General features: G+C 39.9%; 1 protein-coding gene across 1 annotated transcript in view; it reads right to left on the bottom strand.

The window, feature by feature from the left end:
* CDC42BPA (CDC42 binding protein kinase alpha) overlaps positions 1-22,071 on the bottom strand; it is a 270,725-nt gene that overhangs the window by 66,892 nt on the left and 181,762 nt on the right. The window contains exons 18-20 of the mRNA XM_047076475.1: positions 16,290-16,414; positions 585-690; positions 51-199 (exon numbers count right to left, since the gene is read on the bottom strand). Of these exons, the coding sequence (XP_046932431.1) occupies positions 51-199; positions 585-690; positions 16,290-16,414 (380 nt within the window). The remainder of the gene's footprint in view (positions 1-50; positions 200-584; positions 691-16,289; positions 16,415-22,071) is intronic.

Genomic DNA, 22,071 nt, shown 5'->3' with positions numbered 1-22,071 from the left:
TTCTAGACCAACTTAAAATAATTCTAGGAGAGTCTATTCCCCAAGCTTACCATTCTGTGATGATGTTAGATGCTTTAACTTTATTCAACTCTTCTTGGATGGCCTGTTTAGCTCTTATTTCTGCATCGAGGGCCGACTGCAACTCCAGTCTAGCTGACATGTCCAGTTTTGCAAAACGACGCATTTTCCAGGGCATATCCTATCAAATAATACGACTGGTTTTAGCTCCGTCCTATTTTATCCCTAACATTCCAATTCGGGAGTGCAAATAAATTTGGAAACTACTTAAAGGCACTAACCTTCTCTAATAACACAATAGAGCCGAAAGGCGACTTGTGACAATGTATCATTTTTCACTGATTCAGAAATAGGTGTAGATTCACATACAGATGAGTTTATTTTTCGTCATTATTACCAACAATGGCTACCTACTGCAAATTACAGGGAGGCAGTGATGTGCTATGATTTCCCAAACTGGCCAAGACGTGGACTTGTTGATTTCTTGGGAGAAACTTCACAGTGGGCTAAAGCCTAGCCAGACCCACCCAAGGTGATCACTCTCCCCGCAAAACCGCTGAGCTTACTGTTGCTCGTGCACCCAGGCTGGAATTCCTTAAGGCTTCCAACTCTTCAGTCATTTTAGAAGCTAAGGCCTGCAGATACCCTCGTGCGTCCTTTTCATCACTGACCCTGGAATACATACGTATACGGACAAAGCACAAAAGTAAAACAAACAAAATCTTCAGTGAGATATAGGTCGTTTTCAAAGCATCCTACAAGAAGTGAAAGTGATAAAAATTTAAACATATATATATATATATTTTTTTAAATATAATTTATTGTCAAGTTGGCTAACATACGGTGTATACAGTGTGTTCTTGGTTTTGGGGGTAGATTCCTGTGATTCATCGCTTACATACAACACCCAGTGCTCATCCCAACAAGTGCCCTCCTCGATGCCCATCTTCCATTTTCCCCAATTTAAGCACATTCTTAAATATCTTCTTTCAAAAGGTCTCCCACAGCACTCCTGCATGTCAACAAGTGGGAAAAGGTTTGCTGAACTGTTCAGTTATCTACAAATTAAAGCCGGTCACAGTTAGGAAAGTTCAAATTACTTATATCTGATAAATTGGTAAAATTTCACTCTTGAACTGCAGAAATAATACTCTTTTAATCTAACATTAATCACACACACACTTACATGATTTCTAAAGAGTATTAAGATTTTTCTGGCACAAGAACAGACACTCAGATCAATGGAACAGAATAGAGAACCCAGAAATGGACCCACAAACATATGGGCAAGTAATCTTTGACAAAGCAGGAAAGAATACCCAATGGAACAAAGACAGTCTCTTCAGCAAGTGGTGCTGGGAAAACTGGACAGCGACATGCAGAAGAATGAACCTGGACCACTTTCTTACACCAGACACAAAAATAAACTCAAAGTGGATGAAAGACCTCAATGTAAGACAGGAAGCCATCAAAATCCTCGAGGAGAAAGCAGGCAAAAACCTCTTTGATCTTGGCCACAGCAACTTCTTACTCAACACGTCTTCAGAGGCAAGGGAAACAAAAGCAAAAATGAACTACTGGGACCTCATCAAAATAAAAAGCTTCTGCACAGCGAAGGAAACAACCCGCAAAACTAAAAGGCAACCAACGGAATGGGAGAAGATATTTGCAAATGACATATCAGATAAAGGGTTAGTATCCAAAATCTATAAAGAACTTACCAAACTCAACACCCAAAAAACAAATAATCCAGTGAAGAAACGGACAAAAGACACGAATAGACACTTCTCCAAAGAAGACATCCAGATGGCCAACTGACACGTGAAAAAATGCTCAACATCACTCACCATCAGGGAAATACAAATCAAAACCACAATGAGATATCACCTCACACCTGTCAGAATGGCTAACATTAACAACTCAGGGAACAGCAGATGTTGGTGAGGATGTGGAGAAAGAGGATCTCTTTTCCATTGTTGGTGGGAATGCAAGCTGCTGCAGCCACTCTGGAAAACAGTATGGAGGTTCCTCAAAAATTAAAAATAGAACTACCCTACGACCCAGCAATTGCACTACTAGGCACTTATCCAAGGGATACAGGGGTGCTGTTTCGAAGGGACACACAAACGCCCATTTTTATAGCAGCACTATCAACAATAGCCAAAGTATGGAAAGAGCCCAAATGTCCATCAGTGGATGAATGGATAAAGATGTGGTATATATATACAACAGAGTATTACTCAGCAATCAAAAAGAATGAAATCTCGCCATTTGGAACTATGTGGATGGAACTAGAGGGCATTATGCTAAGCAAAATTAGTCAGAGAAAGACAAATATCCTATGACTTCACTCATATGAGGCCTTTAAGAAACAAAACAGATGAACATAAGGGAAGGGAAACAAAAATAATATAAAAACAGGGAGGGGGACAAAGCATAAGAGACTCTTAAATATGGAGAACAGAGGGTTCCTGGAGGGGTTTTGGGAGGGGGCATAGACTAAATGGGTAATGGGCATTAAGGAATCTACTCCTGAAATCATTGTTGCACTGTATGCTAACTAACTTGGATGTAAATTAAAAAAAAAAAAGATTTCTCATTAATTGGATTCTGCCATTTTATCTTACAAAAACAAAACATACCCTTTTTAGATGTACTGAAGCATACTACATTTAGAAAGTTTAAAGTAGAATATTCTGTGAAAATCAGGGTTATCTTGCAATAAAGCTCCTCTGTATTCTAAAATGGTCAATAAAATAACAAAGGGAAACAGTTAAAGTTGACTGAAATTCGTAACTGTCTTAAGGCTACCTTGACTGATGCAACTCTTAGGATCTTAGATCGGTTTTTAAATTTGGGCACATGGGTGGCTCAGTTGGTTAAGCATCTGACTTCAGCTCGGGTCGTGATCTCACGGTTCTGAGATCCAGCCCTGGATCAGCCTCCCTGCTGTCAGCACAGAAGCCTGCTTCAGATCCTCTGTACTGCCCCCTCTTGGAACCTCCCCCACTCTCAAGCGCTTTCTCTCTCTCTCTCTCTCTCTCTCAAAAATAAACGTTAAAAAAAGGAAATGTTTTCAAATTATATTCAATAAGACACACTCCACATTTCAGAATTTATCAAGAGAAAGCTTGTGTTTTATTACATCTCCTTCAAAACCAGGGCAAGACTAGGGTCCGGACTGCCAGCAGATGAAAATCTACAAAAGAAGGTACCGTGCTCACGAAGAAAGAACAACACTGGTTTACAGAAAGCTGTAACTGCACAAAGGAATAAAAAATGGAGTTGAAATCTGCAACGTCTACAAGTGTATTCTAATACACTCTGGGGAACACTATTTGCCTTTGTGAAGGCTGGCTGTTCTCATAAATAAAATTCAGGCCACTGAATAGTAATAAGGAAAGTATATTTCAGGTAAATCAAGATGTATCTGATGCATACAGCCGATGAATTTAAACCTTGAACTTTGCTTTAGCGGCTTTTAGAATTTAAACTCCCCAGGAGTCAAATTCATGTATCTATATCTGTGTATCTTAAAGAGGCCCCTGACAAGGGATCTGCTTCTCTCAGATAGGACGCTGTACTGGAGGACCAGAAAAAGAATCTAATGCTAAAAGCGATAAAATCGCTGTAAGACGTTGCCCCGCCGAGTCAGTTACATATTTTTAGGCTCTATATCCACGTATGTAATTTTATTGCCTTTTAAAGGAAAATGGCTTTAGAAAATAGTAAGAACGCTTGTGTAGGAGGCTGTTTCCTTCAAATTTCTTTAACTCTGGACACCGCAAGGGACCACCACCTTTTGATTTCATCATCTGACCTACAGTATAAAGAGTAAGTGGGGATGGAGGAAGATGACCCCTTCTAGAATACAAAAAAGACACTTACATGGTGGCGATAAAGAAAACTACATTATCGGGGCACCTGGGGCTCAGTCGGTTGGGCGTCCGACTTCGGCTCAGGTCATGATCTCGCGGTCCATGAGTTCGAGCCCCACGTCGGGCTCTGTGCTGACAGCTCGGAGCCTGGAGCCTGCTTCCCATTCTGTGTCTCTGCCCCTCCCCCGTTCATGCCTCCCTCTCTCTCTCTCTCTCAAAAGTAAACAAATGTTAACAACAACAAAAAAAGAAAACCACATTCTCATTTAAATGGCCAGGCTCCCGGGCGTCCAGCAGTCTGCTTCAGTGTCTAGCACAGCTCAGTGATCTGGGTTTATGCACATTCCAGGAACTTAAGAAGTCCAATGTGTTTCATTAACTCTGGAAATCAGATACGTTAACTTTTTTTTTTTTAACGTTTATTCATTTTTGAGAGCGAGGGGAGGGACAGAGAGAGAAGGGGACAGAGGATCCCAAGCAGTCTCTGCGCTGACTGCAGACAGCCGGATGAGGGGCTCAAACTCATGAACCATGAAATCATAACCTTAACCGACTGAGCCACCCGGGCACCCCCTGTTGTTCAACATTTTAAATAAAAAACAATCTCTTGTAATTTTGTTTTTATTTACACCTTGAGTACGTTCACATTCCCTTACTCCTGTGGTCTCCCGTTAAGTCTCAACTTTTGACTAAAATTAGGTCCATTTTATTGGCTACAAAAAATTAAGGAAGGGAAGGGTTAAAGAAAAAAAAAAAAGACTTTGGTCAGTTACAAACTCCTGCCATTTAAGTTCCACTGGGCCCCGGGTCTCCTACAACAATTCCTTTTCAGAATCATTGCTATCTGTTTCCAACCTCAAATCCTTAAAATTTCACTCCCCCCAGCCCAACACTGTCTTGCCCTTTGACTGTCTTGTCTCCCTTGACAGAGAGGGAGACACAGAATCTGAAGCAGACTCCAGGCTCTAAGCTGTCAGCACAGAGCCTGACGCGGGGCTCGAACTCACGGAGTGTGAGATCATACCTGAGCTGAAGTCGGATGCCTAACCGACGGAGCCACGCAGGCGCCCCTGAAACCACAGTTTATTAAAATAACTACTGAACTACAAAAGTCCAGTTTCAGTCTATGTTGTTATTCTGGCAGATCTAATCCTCTCCTCCCAAATTCTTTATAGTAATTAATCCAGAAATATTTATTGATACTATTATGCGGGGACATACTTGGAGACAGAGAAGATACCTAAAATACGGTCCTTAAAAAGTTGGGGAGGTAGGACATAGACAGCAGAGTGACTAAGAACTTGATTTCTGAGTCAGACTCAGAAACAGATTTCTGGGTTCAAATCCTAGCTCACTGCTCATCAGCTCTGGGACTTGGACTAAGTCATTTACCCCTTCTAACTCTGTTTATCCCTACCTATGAAATGGGAATAATAATCCTACCTCATAGGACTGTTGGGATAACTAAAAAAGAATATTGTAGAAGTGAATTTTCAACTCAATGCCTGGAATATAATATGTTGTAATCAGTATAAGCTATTACTTCACACAAATGAACATTAGTGAATGAGGATTATTTCAAGTAACGTGAGTGAATGTAAATAAAGGGAAATAAAAGTTTTATTACCGAAACCCTCTGCTGATTATGAAAACATTTTCCTGGTTGTCCTCTGTCTCCTATATGCTGCTCTCACTATTATCCTTCTTTTCTCCTTAGAAAGATCTCAACGTTAATGGCTTTATTGACTAGAAATTAAATCCCCAAATTTATATGTTTAACCTTAACCTTTCTGGAATGTTTCTAAAAGCATATTGGAAATCTGTAGCCAGATGTCTTAGGGTGAGCCCAGTCTGAAAACAATCAAAATTGACTTTATCTTCCTCGAAGTTGTTTCCTTCTCCTGACTTTCCTATTTTAATGATATCATTTTCTTAATCTCTCCAACTCAGAATTTCGGAAATACTAATTCTTCGTCATCTCTTGTCCTTAATTCATAATTATAAGAATCCTATAGATTCTTCTCCCATAATGTCTTCTCCATTTGTTCAGTTTCCCCCAAACTCCCCTCTATTTCATCCTGAACACCACTATAAAGAGTTGCCTTCCTAATGCATCATCTAATCAATGCCATTATCCTTTGCAAAAACCTTCTCTCCTTCTTATAAAGATCAAATTCTTACCCCATATTCATGGTAACTGTATGGTGGTAACTTTACTAGTCTTATTTCCAATCGCTTTATATGGAACCTCCAATTCAGCCAACCTAAGTATAGGACTCTTTATTAACCTCAGGGTTTTCAGCAAATACATTGTAAGTTCAACTGATTACCCCCAGCTTTCTTAAGCACCTCAGTCTGAGGTGATTCTCTTCTACACTCCTATAGGAAAATCAGTACTGTATGATACATAGAGCAACTTATATTTAAGTCTTGTAACAAATCTCCAAATCCAGTCACATTAGTTTTTAAACTTTTAAATGTTATAAGCTGCTTGAAGGCAAAGTACTAGCTCTTACAGACCATCCTACCACCTATTTATACCGGAAGAATGCAGCAGATGTGAGGAAATGGGTTTTAGACATCACTCTTAGGGACTAGACTATGACTCCGACTTTTTTTTGTCCTATCATTTGAAAGAGAAAGAGCGATGTATTCTGATGAGCCAATGGTGAGCACTGCACACAGTGATGAACAACAAGGTCTCCCTGCCCTAAAAGGTATTCTTTCACAGAAGAGGGATATTTCATAGGAAAGGTGGAGAGGGCAGAGTAAGGGGCCATTAGAAATGCATTTAACTGAGGTCTTACATGCAACAGCACCTGTTCTGTTTTAACACCATTACTTTGTCCAACAGAAACATTAAAATACCCTATATTACAAACTCCTAAAACCTTGTTTGGGCATTGCCTCATTTTTGTTGAAGTTCTAGTTTAAATTCCAGTTTGTGAACATACAGTGCGACACTAGTTTCAGGTGTACAATACAGTGAGACACCACTTCCCTACAACACCCGACGCTCCTCACGACAAGTGCCCTCCTCGCTCTCTGCCGCCTAGTTCACCAACCCCCCCACCCCTCCCCCCTGGTAACCATCAGTGTGTTGTTCTCTAGTTAACAATCTGTTTCATTATTTGTCTCTCTCTCTGTTTTTCCCTTTGCTCGTTTGTTTTGTTTCTTCAATTCCACATAGGAGTGGGATCATATGGTTTTTGTGTTTGATTGACTTATTCTGTTTAGCATAATACTCTTTAGCTCCATCCACGTCATCGCAAATGGCAAGATTTCATTCCATTTCATAGCTGATATTCCTCTGCATATGTATACCACATCCTCTTTATCCATGCATCGGTCCAGAGACACTTGGGCTCTTTCTGCAATTTGGCTAATTGTTGATAATGCTGCTGCAAACATAGGATGCATATATCCCTTTGAATTAGTATTGTTGTACTCTTTAGGTAAATACCTAGTAGGGTGATTTCAGGATCGTAAGGCAGCTCTATTTTTAACTTTTTGAGGAACCTCCATACTGTTTTCCAGAGTGGCTGCACCAGTTTGCATTTGCACCAACAGTAGACAAGGGTTGCTTTTTCTCTGTATCCTCGCCAACACTTATTTCCCGTGTTGTTGATTCTAGCCATTCTGATAGGTATGAGATGGTATCTCACTGTGGTTTTGATTTGTATCTCCCTGATGATGAGTGATGCTCGGCATCTTTTCATGTGTCTACTGGTTACCTGTATGCCTTCTTTGGAAAAATGTCTGTTCATGTCTTCTGCCCGTTTTTAAAATTGGATTATTCATTTCAGGGGTGTATTGTAAGTTCTTTATATATTTTGGATACTAGCCCTTGACAGAATATGTCATTTTCAAATATCTTTTCCCAGTCTGTAGGTTGCCTTTTAGTTTTGTGGATTGTCTCCTTCACGGTGCAGAAGCTTTTTATCTTGATGTAGTCCCAACAGCTCATTTTTGCTTTTGTTTCCCTTGCATCAGGAGACATACATAGAAGTTACTATGGCCAATGTCAAAGAAATTACTGCCTGTCTTCTCTAGGATTTTGATGGTTTCCTGTCTTACATTTAGGTCTTCAATCCATTTTGAATTTATTTTTGTGTATTGTGTAAAAGGAAGTAATCCAATTCCATTCTTTTGCATGGACTTTCATTCTTTTTCATTCATTCTTTTCCAACACCATTTGTTGAAGAGATATTCTTTTTTCCATTGGATATTCTTTCCTGCTTTGTTGAAGACTGACCGACCGTATAGTTGTGGATTCCCTTCTGGGTTTTCTATTTTGTTCTATTGACCTATGTGTCTATATTTGTCTATATTTGTGTCTATATAGTTTTTGTTATTACAGCTTTGTAATATAACTTGAAGCCTGCAATTGTGATGCCTCAAACTTTTCTTTTTCAAGATTGCTTTGGCTATTTGGGGTCTTTTGTGGTTCCATATAAATTTTATGATTTTTTGTTCAAGCTCTGTGAAAAATGCTGTCGGTATTTTTATAAGAATTGCATTAAATCTATAGATTGTTTTGGGTAGTACTGACATTTTAACAATGCTTGTTCTTCCGATCCATAAGCATGGAATGTCTTTCCATTTCTTTGTGTTTTCTTCAATTTCTACATCAATGTTTTATAGTTTTCAGAGTACAGATCTTTCACCTCTTTGGTTAGGTTTATTCCTGGGTATTTTATTATTTTTTGTGCAATGGTAAATGAGACTGACTCCTCAATTTCTCTGTCTGCCACTCCATTATTATTGGTGTACAGAAATGGCAACAGATGTCTGTATACTGATTTTGTATCTTAGGACCAGCAGGTTTTGGGTGGAGTTTTTCGAGTTTTCTACATATAGTATCATGTCATTTGCAAATGGTAAAAGTTTGACTTCTTCCTTGCCGATTTCGATGTTTTTATTTTTTTCTTGTCTGACTGCTGTGGCTAACACTTCCACTATGTTGAATAAAAGCAGTGATAGTGGACATCCCGTCTTTTTTTTGACTACAGAGGAAAATCTTTTACTAGTTTTTCCCCATTTAGGATGATACTAGTTGTTGGTTTTTCATAAATGGCCTTAACTATGTTGAGGTATATGTTACCTTTAAGCCTACTTTGTTGAGGGTTTTTATCATGAATGGATGTCGAACTTTGTGAAATGCTTTTTCTGCATCTGCTGAAACGATCATATGGATCTTAGCCTTCCTTTTATTAATGTGATGGATCATGTTGATTGATTTGAGAATACTGAATCACCCTTGCAAGTTATGAATAAATCCCACTTGATCGTGGCGAATGATTTTTTAAGTGTTTTGTTGGATTCAGTTTGCTAGTATTTTGTTAACAATTTTTGCATCTGTGTTCATTAAAGATATTGGGCCTGTAGTTCTCTTTTTTGGGGTGTCTTTATCTGGTTTTGGAATCAGGGAAACCCTGGCCTCAGAGAATGAATTTAGAAGTTTTTCTTCCTTTTCTATCCTTTTGGAATAGTTTGAGAAGAAGAATAGGTGTTAACTCTTCTTTAAATGTTTGGCAGAATTCCCCTGTGAGGCCATCTGTTCAAGGACTTTTATTTGTTGGGAGTTTTTTGTTTTGTTTTGATTACAGATTTGATTTTTTTGCTAGTTGTCTGTGCAAATTTTCTGTTTTTTCTTGTTTCAGTTTTGGTAATTTTATGTTTTTAGGAATTTATCCATTCCTTCTAGGTTGTGCAACTTGTTGGCATATAGTTTTTCATAATACTCTCTTATAATTGTATTTCTGTGGTGTTGGTTATGATTTTTCCTCTCTCGTTTGTGATTTTATTCATTTGGGTCCTTTCTCTTTTATTTCTGATAAGTCTGGTTAGAAGTTTGCCAATTTTATGAGCTTTTTCAAAGAATCAGTTCCTGGTTTCATTGATTTGTTCTACTGTTTTTAAGTTTCTAGATCATATATTTCTACTCTAATCTTTATTATTTCCTTCCTTTGCTGGCTTTAGCCTTCATTTGTTGTTCTTTTTCTAGCTCCTTTAGGTAACGTATAAGGTTAAGTTGCTTGAGATTTTTCTTGCTTCCTGATGTAGACCTGTATTGCTATATACTCCCCTCTTAGAATTTGCTTTCGCTGAATCTCAAAGGTTTGGACTAATTTCATTTTCCTTTGTTTCCACGCATTTTTAATTTTTTTCTTTTATTTCCTGGTTGACCAACTCATTGTTTAGTAACATGTTATTTAACCTTCATGTATTTGTGGTCTTCCCAGATTTTTTATTGTAGTTGACTTCTAGTTTCGTAGCATTGTGGTCACAAAAGGTGCATGATATGACTTCAATCTTCTTGAATTTGTCAAGACCTATTTTGCAGCCTAATATGTGATCTATTCTAGACACTGTTCCATGTGCACTTGAAAAGAATGGGTATTTTGCTGTTTTAGGATGGAATGTTATGAATATATCTATTATGTCCATCTGGTCCAGTGTGTCATTCAAAGTCACTGTTTCCTTATTGATTTTCTGCTTAGATGATCTGTTCACTGCTTGCTGTAAGTGGGGTGTTAAAGTCCCCTGCTATTATCGTATTATTATTGATTAGTTCCTTTATGTCTGTTACTGTTTTATGTATTTGGGTGTTCCCATGTTTGGCTCATAAATATTTATAACGGTTATATCTTCCTGTTGCATTGTCCCCTTTATTATAACACCTTTTTGTGTCTTGCCCTTGTCACAGTCTTTGTTTTGGAGTCGACTCTGCTTGACCTAAGTATTGCTACTTCTGATTTCTTTCTTTTTTAAATTTATTTTGAGAGGGAGAGAGTGTGAGTTGGGGAGGAGCAGAGAGAGACAGGGAGAGAGAGAATCCCAAGCAGGCTCCACGCTGTCAGTGCAGAGTCTGATGCGGGGCTCAACCCCATGAACCATGAGATCACAACCTGAGCCAAAATCAAGAGTTGGACGCTTAACTAAGTCACCCAGTCGTCCCCAATCCAGCTTTCTTTTGACATTCATTTGCATGATAAATGTTTCTCCATCCTCTCACTTTCAATATGCAGGTGTCTTTTGGTCTAAAATGAGAATCTCTTGTAGGCAGCGCATAGATGGGTTATCCATTCTGACACCCTAAGTCTTTTGATTAGAGCATTCAGTCTATTTAGAAAGTAATTATTGATAGATATGTATTTATTGCCATTTTATTACATGTTTTGTGGTTGTTTCTGAAGATTTTCTCTGAACCTTTATCATCTTTCTCTTTCACGGTCTGATTTTCTTAACTGATATCTTTGAATTTCTTTGCCTTTATTTTTTGCATGTTTATTGGTGGTTTTTGATAGATCGTTATACCATTAGGTTTGTATATAACATCTGCATACAGCAGTCTATATTAAGTTCATGGTTGTTTAAGTTTGAACCCACTCTTTTCTTCTCTCCTCCCCACGTGTTAGGTATATGGTGTCATATTTTATACCCTCTTTTGTGAGTTCCTGGACTGATTTTTTTACAGAAACATTCATTTTTACTGCATTTATGTTTCCTACCTTTATACTATCACTTTTGGTATCTCCTTTCCACTCAGAATTCCCTTAAATATTTCTTGTAGAGCTGCTTTAATGGTCATGAATTCCTTTAGTTTTTGTGTGTCCGGGGAACTCTTTATCTCTCCTTCTATTATGAATGACATCATTGCTGGACAGAGTATTCTTGGCTGCATATTTTTCCCATTCAGCATGCTAGGTATATCATAACACTCCCTTCAGGCTTGCCAGGTTTCTGTTGCAAAATCTCCTGCTAGCCTTATGGGTTTTCCTTTGTACATTACTGACTTATTTTGTCTTGCTGCTGTTAAGATTTTTTTTCTTCAATACTGTATTTTGGAAATTTAATCACAATATGTCCTGATGTAGGCCTGTTTTTGTTGATTTTGATGAAGAGTTCTCCGTGCCTCCTGGATCTGGATGTTTGTTCCCTTCCTTCCTTCTCTCTGTCTACTAGAACTCCTATAATACCAAAGTTATTACATTTTTTATTTAAAAAAATTTTTTTTTTCAACGTTTATTTATTTTTGGGACAGAGAGAGACAGAGCATGAACGGGGGAGGGGCAGAGAGAGAGGGAGACACAGAATCGGAAGCAGGCTCCAGGCTCCGAGCCATCAGCCCAGAGCCTGACGCGGGGCTCGAACTCCCGGACTGCGAGATCGTGACCTGAGCCGAAGTCGGATGCTTAACCGACTGTGCCACCCAGGCGCCCCCCAAAGTTATTACATTTAACGGAGTCACTGAGTTGCCTAAGTCTGCTCTCGTTTTGCATAATTGAACTGCTTTCAATTACTATGCCTTCGTCATTCATTAATTCTTCTGCTTCTTCCAGCCTGCTGTTCACTGCATCAAGTGTGTTTCTAATCTTGTTTATTACACTCTTCATCTCTGATTCTTTAACTCTTTTATCTCTGTGGTAAGGGTGCTACTGATGTCCTCCATTCTTTTCTCAAGTCCAGTGACTATCTTTATGATTGCTACTCTAATTCTCCATCAGACATGTTATTTACATTTATTTTGCTTAGATCTCTGGTCACAGCCTTATCTTGTTCTTTCATTTGGGACAAATCCCCGTGTCTTCTCATTTTGTCTAAATCTCTGTTTGCTTCTGTGTGCTAGAAAAGCCAGTTATGGGGCGCCTGGGTGGCTCAGTCGGTTAAGTGTCTGACTTCAGCTTAGGTCATGATCTCGCAGTTTGGGTTTGAGCCCTGCGTCGGGCTCTGTGCTGACAGCTCAGGGCCTGGAACCTGCTTTGGATTCTGTGTCTTCCTCTCTCTCTGCCCCTTCCCTGCTCGCTTGCACTCTATCAAAAATAAATAAACATTAAAAAAAACTTAAGTTAAAAAAGAAGAAAAGCCAGTTATCTCTCCCGCTCTTGAGAGTAATGGCTTCATGAAGAAGAGGTCATATAGTGCCCAAGGCCTGGCACTTCAGGGAGTGTCCCCAGTGTGTGGTGTGTGTGCTCTGCTGCTCTGTTCTGGTTGCTCTGTCCTTGAGGCCAGTTGTCTGCAGAGGCGCTCCTTGCCTGCTATGGGCAGAGTTTAGTCCCTGGCCTAAATGTGGTGAGTTTTAGCCAGTTTTGCTTTGATCTGCTTGTGAAATGGGACCTCCACTGGAACTGAGGCCTTGCAAAACTCTCTGGTTGGGAGACGTGGTATGGGCAAGGGTTTGTGCTACCCTTCTGGCACAAAGGGGCTGCCACAATGCGGCTAAGGTAAGCACGATCGAGAAGGGCAGTCCCACCAGAGCACACGGGGGTGGGGCTTGGCGTACACAGGTTAGGCAGCCGGTATCTTCCCACAGGTGGCTCTGTGTTTATGCTGAGGGGCTGGGGAGAGACGGTGCCAGCCAGCTACTCTTGTTCTCGGAGAGGTCTCTCCATGAATGGGGTCTCTCTGGGCTACACTCCAAGAAGAGCAAATAACCTCCCCATTGTGTGCCCCACGGGCTCTTCAGATCACTGTTTCCATGTCATCTATCTCCAGGCTGTTGGCCTGCCTTCTCTCCAAGAGCAGCGCAGTGCCCTCCAGGCTCTATTTCCCACTGACCTTTAAAAGTCCAGTCTTCAAGCTCTGCTGGTTCCAAGAACTCACAAAATTTAGTCCCTCTTGTTTTCTAAGCCAATGGGGAGATGTTCTCTTATGAGTTCCCTTGTGTGCTCCTCTCTCTCTCTCGCCCTTCTCCATGACCATGGCTCCCTCCCTTCGGCAGCAGCCAGGATTCGTTTCTCCCCAAACCAGGTCTCTGCACTTCCTACCTTCTTCAATGTGACCTCTTCTCTCTAATTGTGGAGTCTGTTCTGTCAGTTTTCAGGTGAATTTCTGGGGTATTTTGTCAGATTTGACAGTTATCTAGTTGTATTCACGGGATGAGCTGAGCCTAGGGTCCTCCTACTCCACTGCCATCTTCCTATTTCTAGCATCACTTCATTTAAAAAAAAAATTTTTTTTAACGTTTATTCATTTTTGAGAGACAGAGAGAGACAGAGCATGAGCGGGGAAGGGGCAGAGGGAGGGAGACACAGAATGTGAAGTAGGCTCTCAGGCTCTGAGCTGTCAGCACAGAGCCTGATGTGAGGCTGGAACCCACGGACTGTGAGATCATGACCCGAGCCGAAGTTGGACGCTCAACCGACTGAGCCACCCAGACGCCCCTAGCATCACTTCATTTTTTAACGTACAGACTGAAAACTCAAAACAGCCTGAGACTCTTGACTTTTTAAGCATGAATAGAATGTCCCAGATTTACTTCCAAGAAGGTGAGAAGTCTGAGAACATGGACTACGTCTTTTACTTTTACCCTGTTACGTATTTAATAATTAGCTATCTAATATTTTAGCCCATTTCTAAATAACAGCTTTTATGTAAAGTGACTTGCTTGCATTCCTGATTTCTTCTGCACATTTCACTTGAATGTGAAAAGTCTAAAATGATGGTTTTGTGGTATCACCTGAAAACTTTCACCTTCATCCTTTCTACTAACCCTTTCCAGAGTTTACCTTTAAAGCTTATTTCCTTTACTACTAAAACTTATTTCCTTACTTCTCATTCCATCTGAACCCATCATGTCTGTCACTAGAAAAAATTAGTTGTCTAGGAACTCTGGCTTTGGCCAGATCATCTTTGTTTTCTGTAAAGTCATTTTCAGCAACAGCTTAATTATAAGTTTGATTACATAATAATGTAGTTGCAAATGAAGAGTCATAGTTTTTTTTTGTTTTGCCACCACCAGTTCTAAGTAGTTAAGAGTCATAATTTTTGATTTTTTTTTAATTTTTTAATGTTTATTTTTGAGAGAGAGAGACAGAGCATGAGCAGGGGAGGGGCAGAGAGAGAGGGAGACACAGATTTCGAAGCAGGCTCCAAGCTCTGAGATGTCAGCACAGAGCCCAGTGCGGGGCTCAAACCCCTGAACAGTGAGATCATGACTTGAGCCGAAGTCGGCGCTTAACCGAATGAGCCACCAGGTGCCCTGACATTATTTTTTTAAGTTTTATTTTGAGAGAGAGAATGTGCGTGCATAAGTGGGGAGGGGTGGTGGTGAGGGTGAGAGAGAGAGAGAGAGAGAGAGAGAGAGAGAGAGAGAGAACCCCGAGCAGGCTCCATAATATCAGCACAGAGCCTGATGCAGGGCTCAGACCCACAAACTGTGAGATCATGGCCTGAGCCCAAACCAAGAGTCAGATGTTTAACCAACTGAGACACCCAGGTGGCCCCGTAATTTTTGGTATTACAAGCTTGGCTAAAAATTACAATGATTTTGCTTTAGAAATGTAGACTTGATGACAAGGACACAAATTAACCATTAATGAATCATTAACTGTTTGGAACACAACCACATTTCCACAATTTGGGCATTTTCGTTTAGATATGCATTTAACGGTCACATTCATAAGCCAAAGGTGAGTGAACACAAAAGTTCTGTAGTTAGGCCTTTATCAAAATACTTGAGTCATCTGGGTAAGATCTCTTGCAGTGTTTATTCACTTCTGATTTTATTTAAGATGGAGGGTATGAATCTGCCGTAAGGTAGGAAAATGGAAAATGATGCTTGAAGAACCAAAATAAGAGTATAAGAAACTAAAATTCCCACCAAATGACTGGTCTATAGATACATAAAGAAACTAGTTGTTTTCATGCAAATTAAGCATCCATGATGTGCCAGAAAGAACCAAAAGGTTGAAAAGTAAATATAAAAAGTGAAGCCACCTATTTTCATTACAAAATAAAATCCCTATTGGATTCAACTTTCTTCATGTTTTATAAAAATATACACACTTTTACAAATGCCAGAATCGCTTAATGAAATAATGTGAAAGTTACTAAGGTGATTATTCCAAATTAAATCTTAAGAGCTTAAAGAATAGTTGATAATATGAAACTGTGACCATTTAAGGTTTTTACGGTGCCATGTGTGAATCAGTCTGTGGTATACGAAAGAAACTGATGGCACATCTTCAGGCTCGAAATTCTTCTCCGGGCCGTCTGTTTCTTAAAATAATCGCAAACAGCAATTTTGGTCTTACAAAGGAGTTCTTATAGCTAGTGAATGAGTTTCTTCAGTTTTTTTAAGGACCAACTGTCTTAGAATAACCTTTTCTTTTCTTTCCTTTTCTTAGAAACACCAGTTTTCAATGAAGCCATGGAAGGCACGGGCTACTTGTTGCATTGGGGAAAAGAGGAACAGTTGAAAATATACAAGAATACGGATCGGTAATAAATAACAGGTCAGTAATAAAATTATGCTTCTCAGGGAAAGTTATTTGTCAAAGCGATAAAATAAGGGGAAAAAAAACCCACGTTAGTAGCCTTGCGGAATTCACGCCAACTTGGCCGTATGTCTAAAATCACCCACAAAAACACACTGAAACGAGTACTCACCACTGAATGATTTCCGTGATTTGAGCTTCCCAATGCGCAACCGATTCTTTCTTGTCTGCCAGGTCTTTTACCTCCTCTTCTAACTGCTGGTTGCGTATACTTAAGTTCTCATACAAGGTGGTGAGCTGAAAGGCAGTTTTAAGACACGTGTGACTTTTGCGAAGAGGAATGTAAGGTGCCCAGACGCCTCTTGTTAAATTTGATAACTCACTATATTCCGCTAAACACTGATGGTCTTCCTGATTTCTTATTAGGCACCCTCTGGTCACTGAATTTGGAAACATCGAATATTTTCTCTTCCTGCCTTTGCTTTTCCCCTACTCCTTGTGCTAAACTGCTTCCCTCTGCAAACCTCCAGTTGCCTGAAAACTCCCCAGGTTCCACTGATAACAACATCTCTTGGTTTTTTTCTTGATCTGAAAATCTCTATGTCATCCTTTTTAAAAAATAGAATCTTATAAAGAATTTCAAGCATATGTAAAAATGGGACAGTATAAGTTAATTCCCATGAGCCCACACCCAACATCAACAATTATCACCTTGATGCCATTCTATTTTTTAAACATTTTTTAAATTTATTTTTGAGACAGAGAGAGACAGAGCATGAACGGGGGAGGGTCAGAGAGAGAGGGAGACACAGAATCTGAAACAGGCTCCAGGCTCTGAGCTGTCAGCACAGGGCCCGATGCGGGGCTTGAACTCACAGACCGTGAGATCATGACCTGAGCCGAAGTCGGAGGCTTAACCGACTGAGCCACCCAGGCGCTCCCGATGCCATTTTATTTGTATCCTGTCTTCTTCCTCCTTCCTCCTGTATTATTCTGCAGCAAATACCAGACACCTATAATTTTACCCATATATTTTCTGTGTATATCTCTTGCAAAGAAGGCCCTCTCTTTGAAAATATAAGCACAGTGTTATTAAATTTAACGAGTTTCCTTATTATCATCACATAGGTAGGAACTTCAAATTTCCAGTTACCTCGAAAGATCAAAACACGTTAACAGTTTATTAAACTGAATCATGTTGCCAACAAGTAAACACAGATTAATGTTCCCTATGTCCTTTAAGTCTCTTTTATTTATACCAGGGACCGGGTGGTTTAAATGGGAGACATTTATTTCTCACAGTCCGGAGGCTGGAGAGTCCAGGATCAAGGTGCCAGCAGATTCAGGGTCTGGTGGGGCTGCCGCTGCTGGGTTCACACGGCTGTCTTCTGGCTGCCTCTGTATGAGGTGGGAGGCCTGAGACGGGTCTCCAGGGTCGCTTTCATAGGGATAATAACCCCATCATGAGGGTTCCACCCTAGGCACTAACCACAACCCACAGGCAGCACCTCCTCATACTATCGTATGAGAGGTTACGTTTCAACATGGGAATTTTGGAGGGACGTAAACATTCCAGTCTATAGCAGTTCCCCTCCAGAACTTTTACTTTTCTTGTAATTTATTTGTTGAAAAAAGTAGTTGTTGGTCTTGCAGAGTTTCGTAGTCTCAATTTCTGCTTTCATTTTTGAAAGATTTTTTTTTTTGATGTATAGAACATTCTAAGTTGGCAATAATCATCCTCCAGCACTTTGAAAATGTCATTCCTTTTTATTCCCTGTTTTTATTCCTTTTTGATTTCATTTTTTTTCTGTTGGGAAGTCAGCTTTCGGTTTAACTTTTACTCGTTTGAATATAATGTGACTTTCTGCTCTGACTGCTTTTAGGATTTTCTTTAGCTGCAAGTTTTTAGTCGATTTTCTCTGATGTCCCTAAGTGGGTTTTAGTTTCTATATATCACGTTTAGGGTTTGTGGCATTTCCTGAATTTGTACGTAAATGTTTCTCATAAGGTTTGGAAAATTATGGGCCATGTACTCTTCACATACTGTTTTTGCCAGTCTCTCTGTCCTCTCCATCTGGGAAAGCAAATATTTGTACATCAGATCTTTATACCATGTCCCCTAGGTTTCTGTCCTCTTCTAGGTATTTCCATCCTTTCTAATCTCTACCCATACTTTAGCCTGAAATTTTTTTTTACTTATCCACTCTTTTCTTTGGCTCTTTCCAATCTGCTGTTAAAATCTTCTATTGGGTATTTCGGTTATTTTAGTTTTTACTTCTAGAGGTGCCACCTGACTCTTTTGTATACATTCCAGTTGTCTGCTGAAATTCATCACATTTCCTATTTTCTATCATACAGTTATTTTAAATTTTCATTTATGAAAATTCTCATGGGAATCTCTGCGGGTTTATTTATATGGACTGTCTAGTTTTCATTTTTTCTTTCCTTATTTTGTTTTTGCAATATTTTTACTCTTGGTTTTCAGTGATGCAGTTGTATCTCCTAGTATGCATGGTAATTGTTTAATGCATGCCACACATTTTATATGAAAATTTTAGAGGTAATTTGAGGCTCGGTATAACATCCCCCTCTTTAGACCCAAGATAGGTCAGGTACTGCAGGCTGGTTTTCAGTCACTGAGAGTGCTCATCTCTTTCCAGTTCACTCTTACTCCTAAAATGTAGCCTTTCAATGAGTCCAACAGAAAGCTTGTATTTCTCTCTCCAAACCTGTGGAATACTGTGCTCAGCTTCCTGGCTCCTCAGCTACTGCTTTCCTATCAGCAAATGCTTCAAGGAAAAGCAGCACCGAGTGCTGGGCTCAACGTCCTGCACTGCTCCGCTATGGGATCTTGGTCAGTAAAGAAGCCTGCCCTCTTCACTCTCCAATGCCTTGCTGCAGATAAATACAGTGGGAAATTAAAACAAGTAAAGAATAAATCCAGCTCTTGCGGAGGTGGTGGGTATGATGCAAGCTAATCTGTCCTAGTCAGAAGCAAAAGTTCCTGCTTTAATACATTTTTAAAAATTTATGATAAAATATTTGCATTCAATTTTTATCTCATGGTTACATTTTCTCTCATAAATGGTCTCAAGCTGCGTTAGTTAGTATTCCTTTCTTGCTTTTTGGTATGTTTTATAGAGATACTGTGTTCATTTCCTTTCAATTACTCAACTTGAAGGAGATGAATTTTTCCTAGAAGAGCTATTTACAGGACTGTGGAGATGAGGGGCCTGGTGATGGTTAATTGTATGTGCTAACTTGACTGGGCCACACAAGGTACCCATACGTGATCAGGGCGTGTCTGTGACAGTGCCTCTGGATGAGATTAACACTTGAATCAGTAAACTGAATAAAGCAGATTGCCCTTCCTAACATAGTGGGCCCATCCGATCAGCTAAAGGCAAGAAGAACAAAAAGATTGACCCTAGTGAGTCAAATCTCCTCCTGTCTCAATGCCTTCAAGCTGGGATGTTGGTTTTTCCTGCCTTTGGACTCTTACTGAAACAGCAGCTCCTCCCGGGGTCTCAAGCCCTTTGGACTCAGACGGAAACTACACTGTAGGCTCCCTTGGGTCTCCGGGCTGCAAACTGCAGGTCTTGGGATTGTCAGCCTCCATAATCAGGTAAGCAAATTCCTTACAATAAGTATCTTTACACATACGTGTGTGTGTGTGTGTGTGTGTATGCCTGTGTATGTTAGGTTCAGTTTCTAATACAGGCTAAAACCATGTTCTAAGTCAGGGATCTGCAAGCTTTCCAGTAAAGCATTAGATAGTATGTATTTTTGGCTTTGTGGGCCACATGTGGTCTCCATCACATCTTGTTCTTCTTAGAAAAACCTACTTATAAGTGTAAAAACTCTTCTTAGTTCATGGGTCATAAAGAAACAGTCTGAAAGCCGGATTTGCCTACAGGCCACATATGCCAACTCCTCCATCTAAATGTATCAGCAATTCTCCTAATGACCCAGGGTTTTTCTCGCGTGTGTTTTGGCCTATCCTTCTGTGAGAGAGAGACACTTAAGACACAACTCAATGCGGTTTCATTTCTTCCACTCTACCAAAGGAACACAGCTGTAATTCCCTGTTTAACCCTACGCCCAACCTCATGGTCTTCTCAGAATGAAATGGGGTCCAGAGAAGTTATCAAGGCCCACGTACACCCTCAGCTGCCTATTAAGAAGGGGTTTAAGTTCCGTACCTCAAGGGGTGCCACTTACGTCTGAAAACGTACTTTACCGGCTCTCTTCTTTTTACAGGTTTACTGAGGTATAATTTACCTGTAATAAAACTCATCCGTTACAAGTGTATGGTTCAAAGATTTTTAATAAATTTAAGCAGTCGTGCAACAACCACCACAATCCCGTTTTGGAACACTTCTAGTACGAGAAATTTCCCCAGTGCTGGTTTGCAGTCAACCCTGGCTCCCACCCAGAGTTCCAGGCATCACGGATCTGTTTTCTGCTTCTGTGGTTTTGCTTTTCCTAGCAATTTAATATCTCATCACATTATTGAGGTTCAACCACAGTGTTGCACGTATCAGAAATCCATTCCTTTCTACAGCTGAGTAGTAGACTATCGTATGGATAATAGGAAACCTTATTTGCCTGTTCGTTAGTTGGTGGGCATGTGTATTGTTTCCAGTGGTTTGCTTTTGGGAAGAATGGTGCTATGCACATTCACATACAAGTCTTGAAAAGGGCTCTGTTTTTAATTCTCTTACATAAGTAAGTAGGAAAATTTCTGGGTCACGTGGTAAGTGTATGCTTAACTTTCTGAGAACTTTTGAAACTGTTTCTAAAGTGGCTCTCCCACCTTCCACGCCTGCAAGCAGCGTGGGATTTCCAGTTCCCCCACGTCCTTGCCAACAGCGGGTATGGTCATTCTTATGGATTCTACCCATTCTTGAGGGTGTATAGCCACACGTGACCGTGGTTTTAACTGGCGTTTTCCTGACCACAATGAACATCTTTGCACGAGCTGATCTGCCATTCATAGGTCTTTCATGAAATGTCTGTTCAAAAACTTTCCCCATTTTTTTCAATGGGTTGTTTGTATTTATTTCTTATTAATGAGTGTTAAGAGTTCCTTCTCCATTTCGAGTATGTTTCTTCTGCAAATGTGTCTTTCGCTCATTAACGGGGGTCCATCTCTCCGCTCGTTCAGACATTCCTTCACTTATCTCAGCAATGTTTCGGAGCGGTCTTCCTCCCCTTGCTTCCCAGAGCTCCGAAATCATTGTTTTTGACAATCGTGTCCACCTTGAAATGTTTCTTTTCTTGACAGGATTCATCAGTCTCTTCATGTTAGCCTAGCTAGAAGTCTACCAGCTGTTTCTGAAATTTCTTCTGGCAGATGCAACGTCTTCGCTAATTCATTCCTACAACACACCTTTTTTTGACAGCCCTTCCAACTGATTTGTGAGTGACGTCAACTAGATGTTTGCAGGAAGGAGAGGAAATGCAGATTTTGCACGGCTATGTTACGACACCTACAAGTGGTTTTAAGTAGATTTGTTTAGTATTACTCAGAGAAATGCTAATATTTTCATTACTACTGAATAAAAGCATGGACTCTGGAGCCAGATTGCCTGTGTCCAAATTCCGTTTGGCCACTTCCTGGTTCTCTGATTAGGAAAGGAGCTTCATTCCCTCTGCCTCAGTTTCCTCATCTATAAAATGGCAAGAATAATTGGGTACACCTCACAGAGCTTTTGTGAGGATAAAATGATTTATATAAAGTAACTCAGAAGTAAATTCTGAGTAAATATAAAGTAACTCATTAGTACATTCTACCTAAGGGTTTGTTCATTTTGCTTCTTTGGAAATGAGAAGGTTTTGCTATTTGTACATTGACATATTTGGCTTATAGTAATTATAAGACTACATAAGAATATGGAAACATGCTCAGGACATTTTAAGTGAAAAGGCAGATTAGAAAATGGATGTATATA

The sequence above is a fragment of the Lynx rufus genome, unplaced genomic scaffold, assembly GCF_022079265.1.
Source record: "Lynx rufus isolate CCGP_SWC_20201006 ecotype Redwood Valley unplaced genomic scaffold, mLynRuf1.p SCAF_15, whole genome shotgun sequence".
Classification (NCBI taxonomy): domain Eukaryota; kingdom Metazoa; phylum Chordata; class Mammalia; order Carnivora; family Felidae; genus Lynx; species Lynx rufus.
The sequence above is the reverse complement of the archived record's forward strand: the minus strand, read 5'-3'. Positions and strand labels throughout refer to the sequence as shown.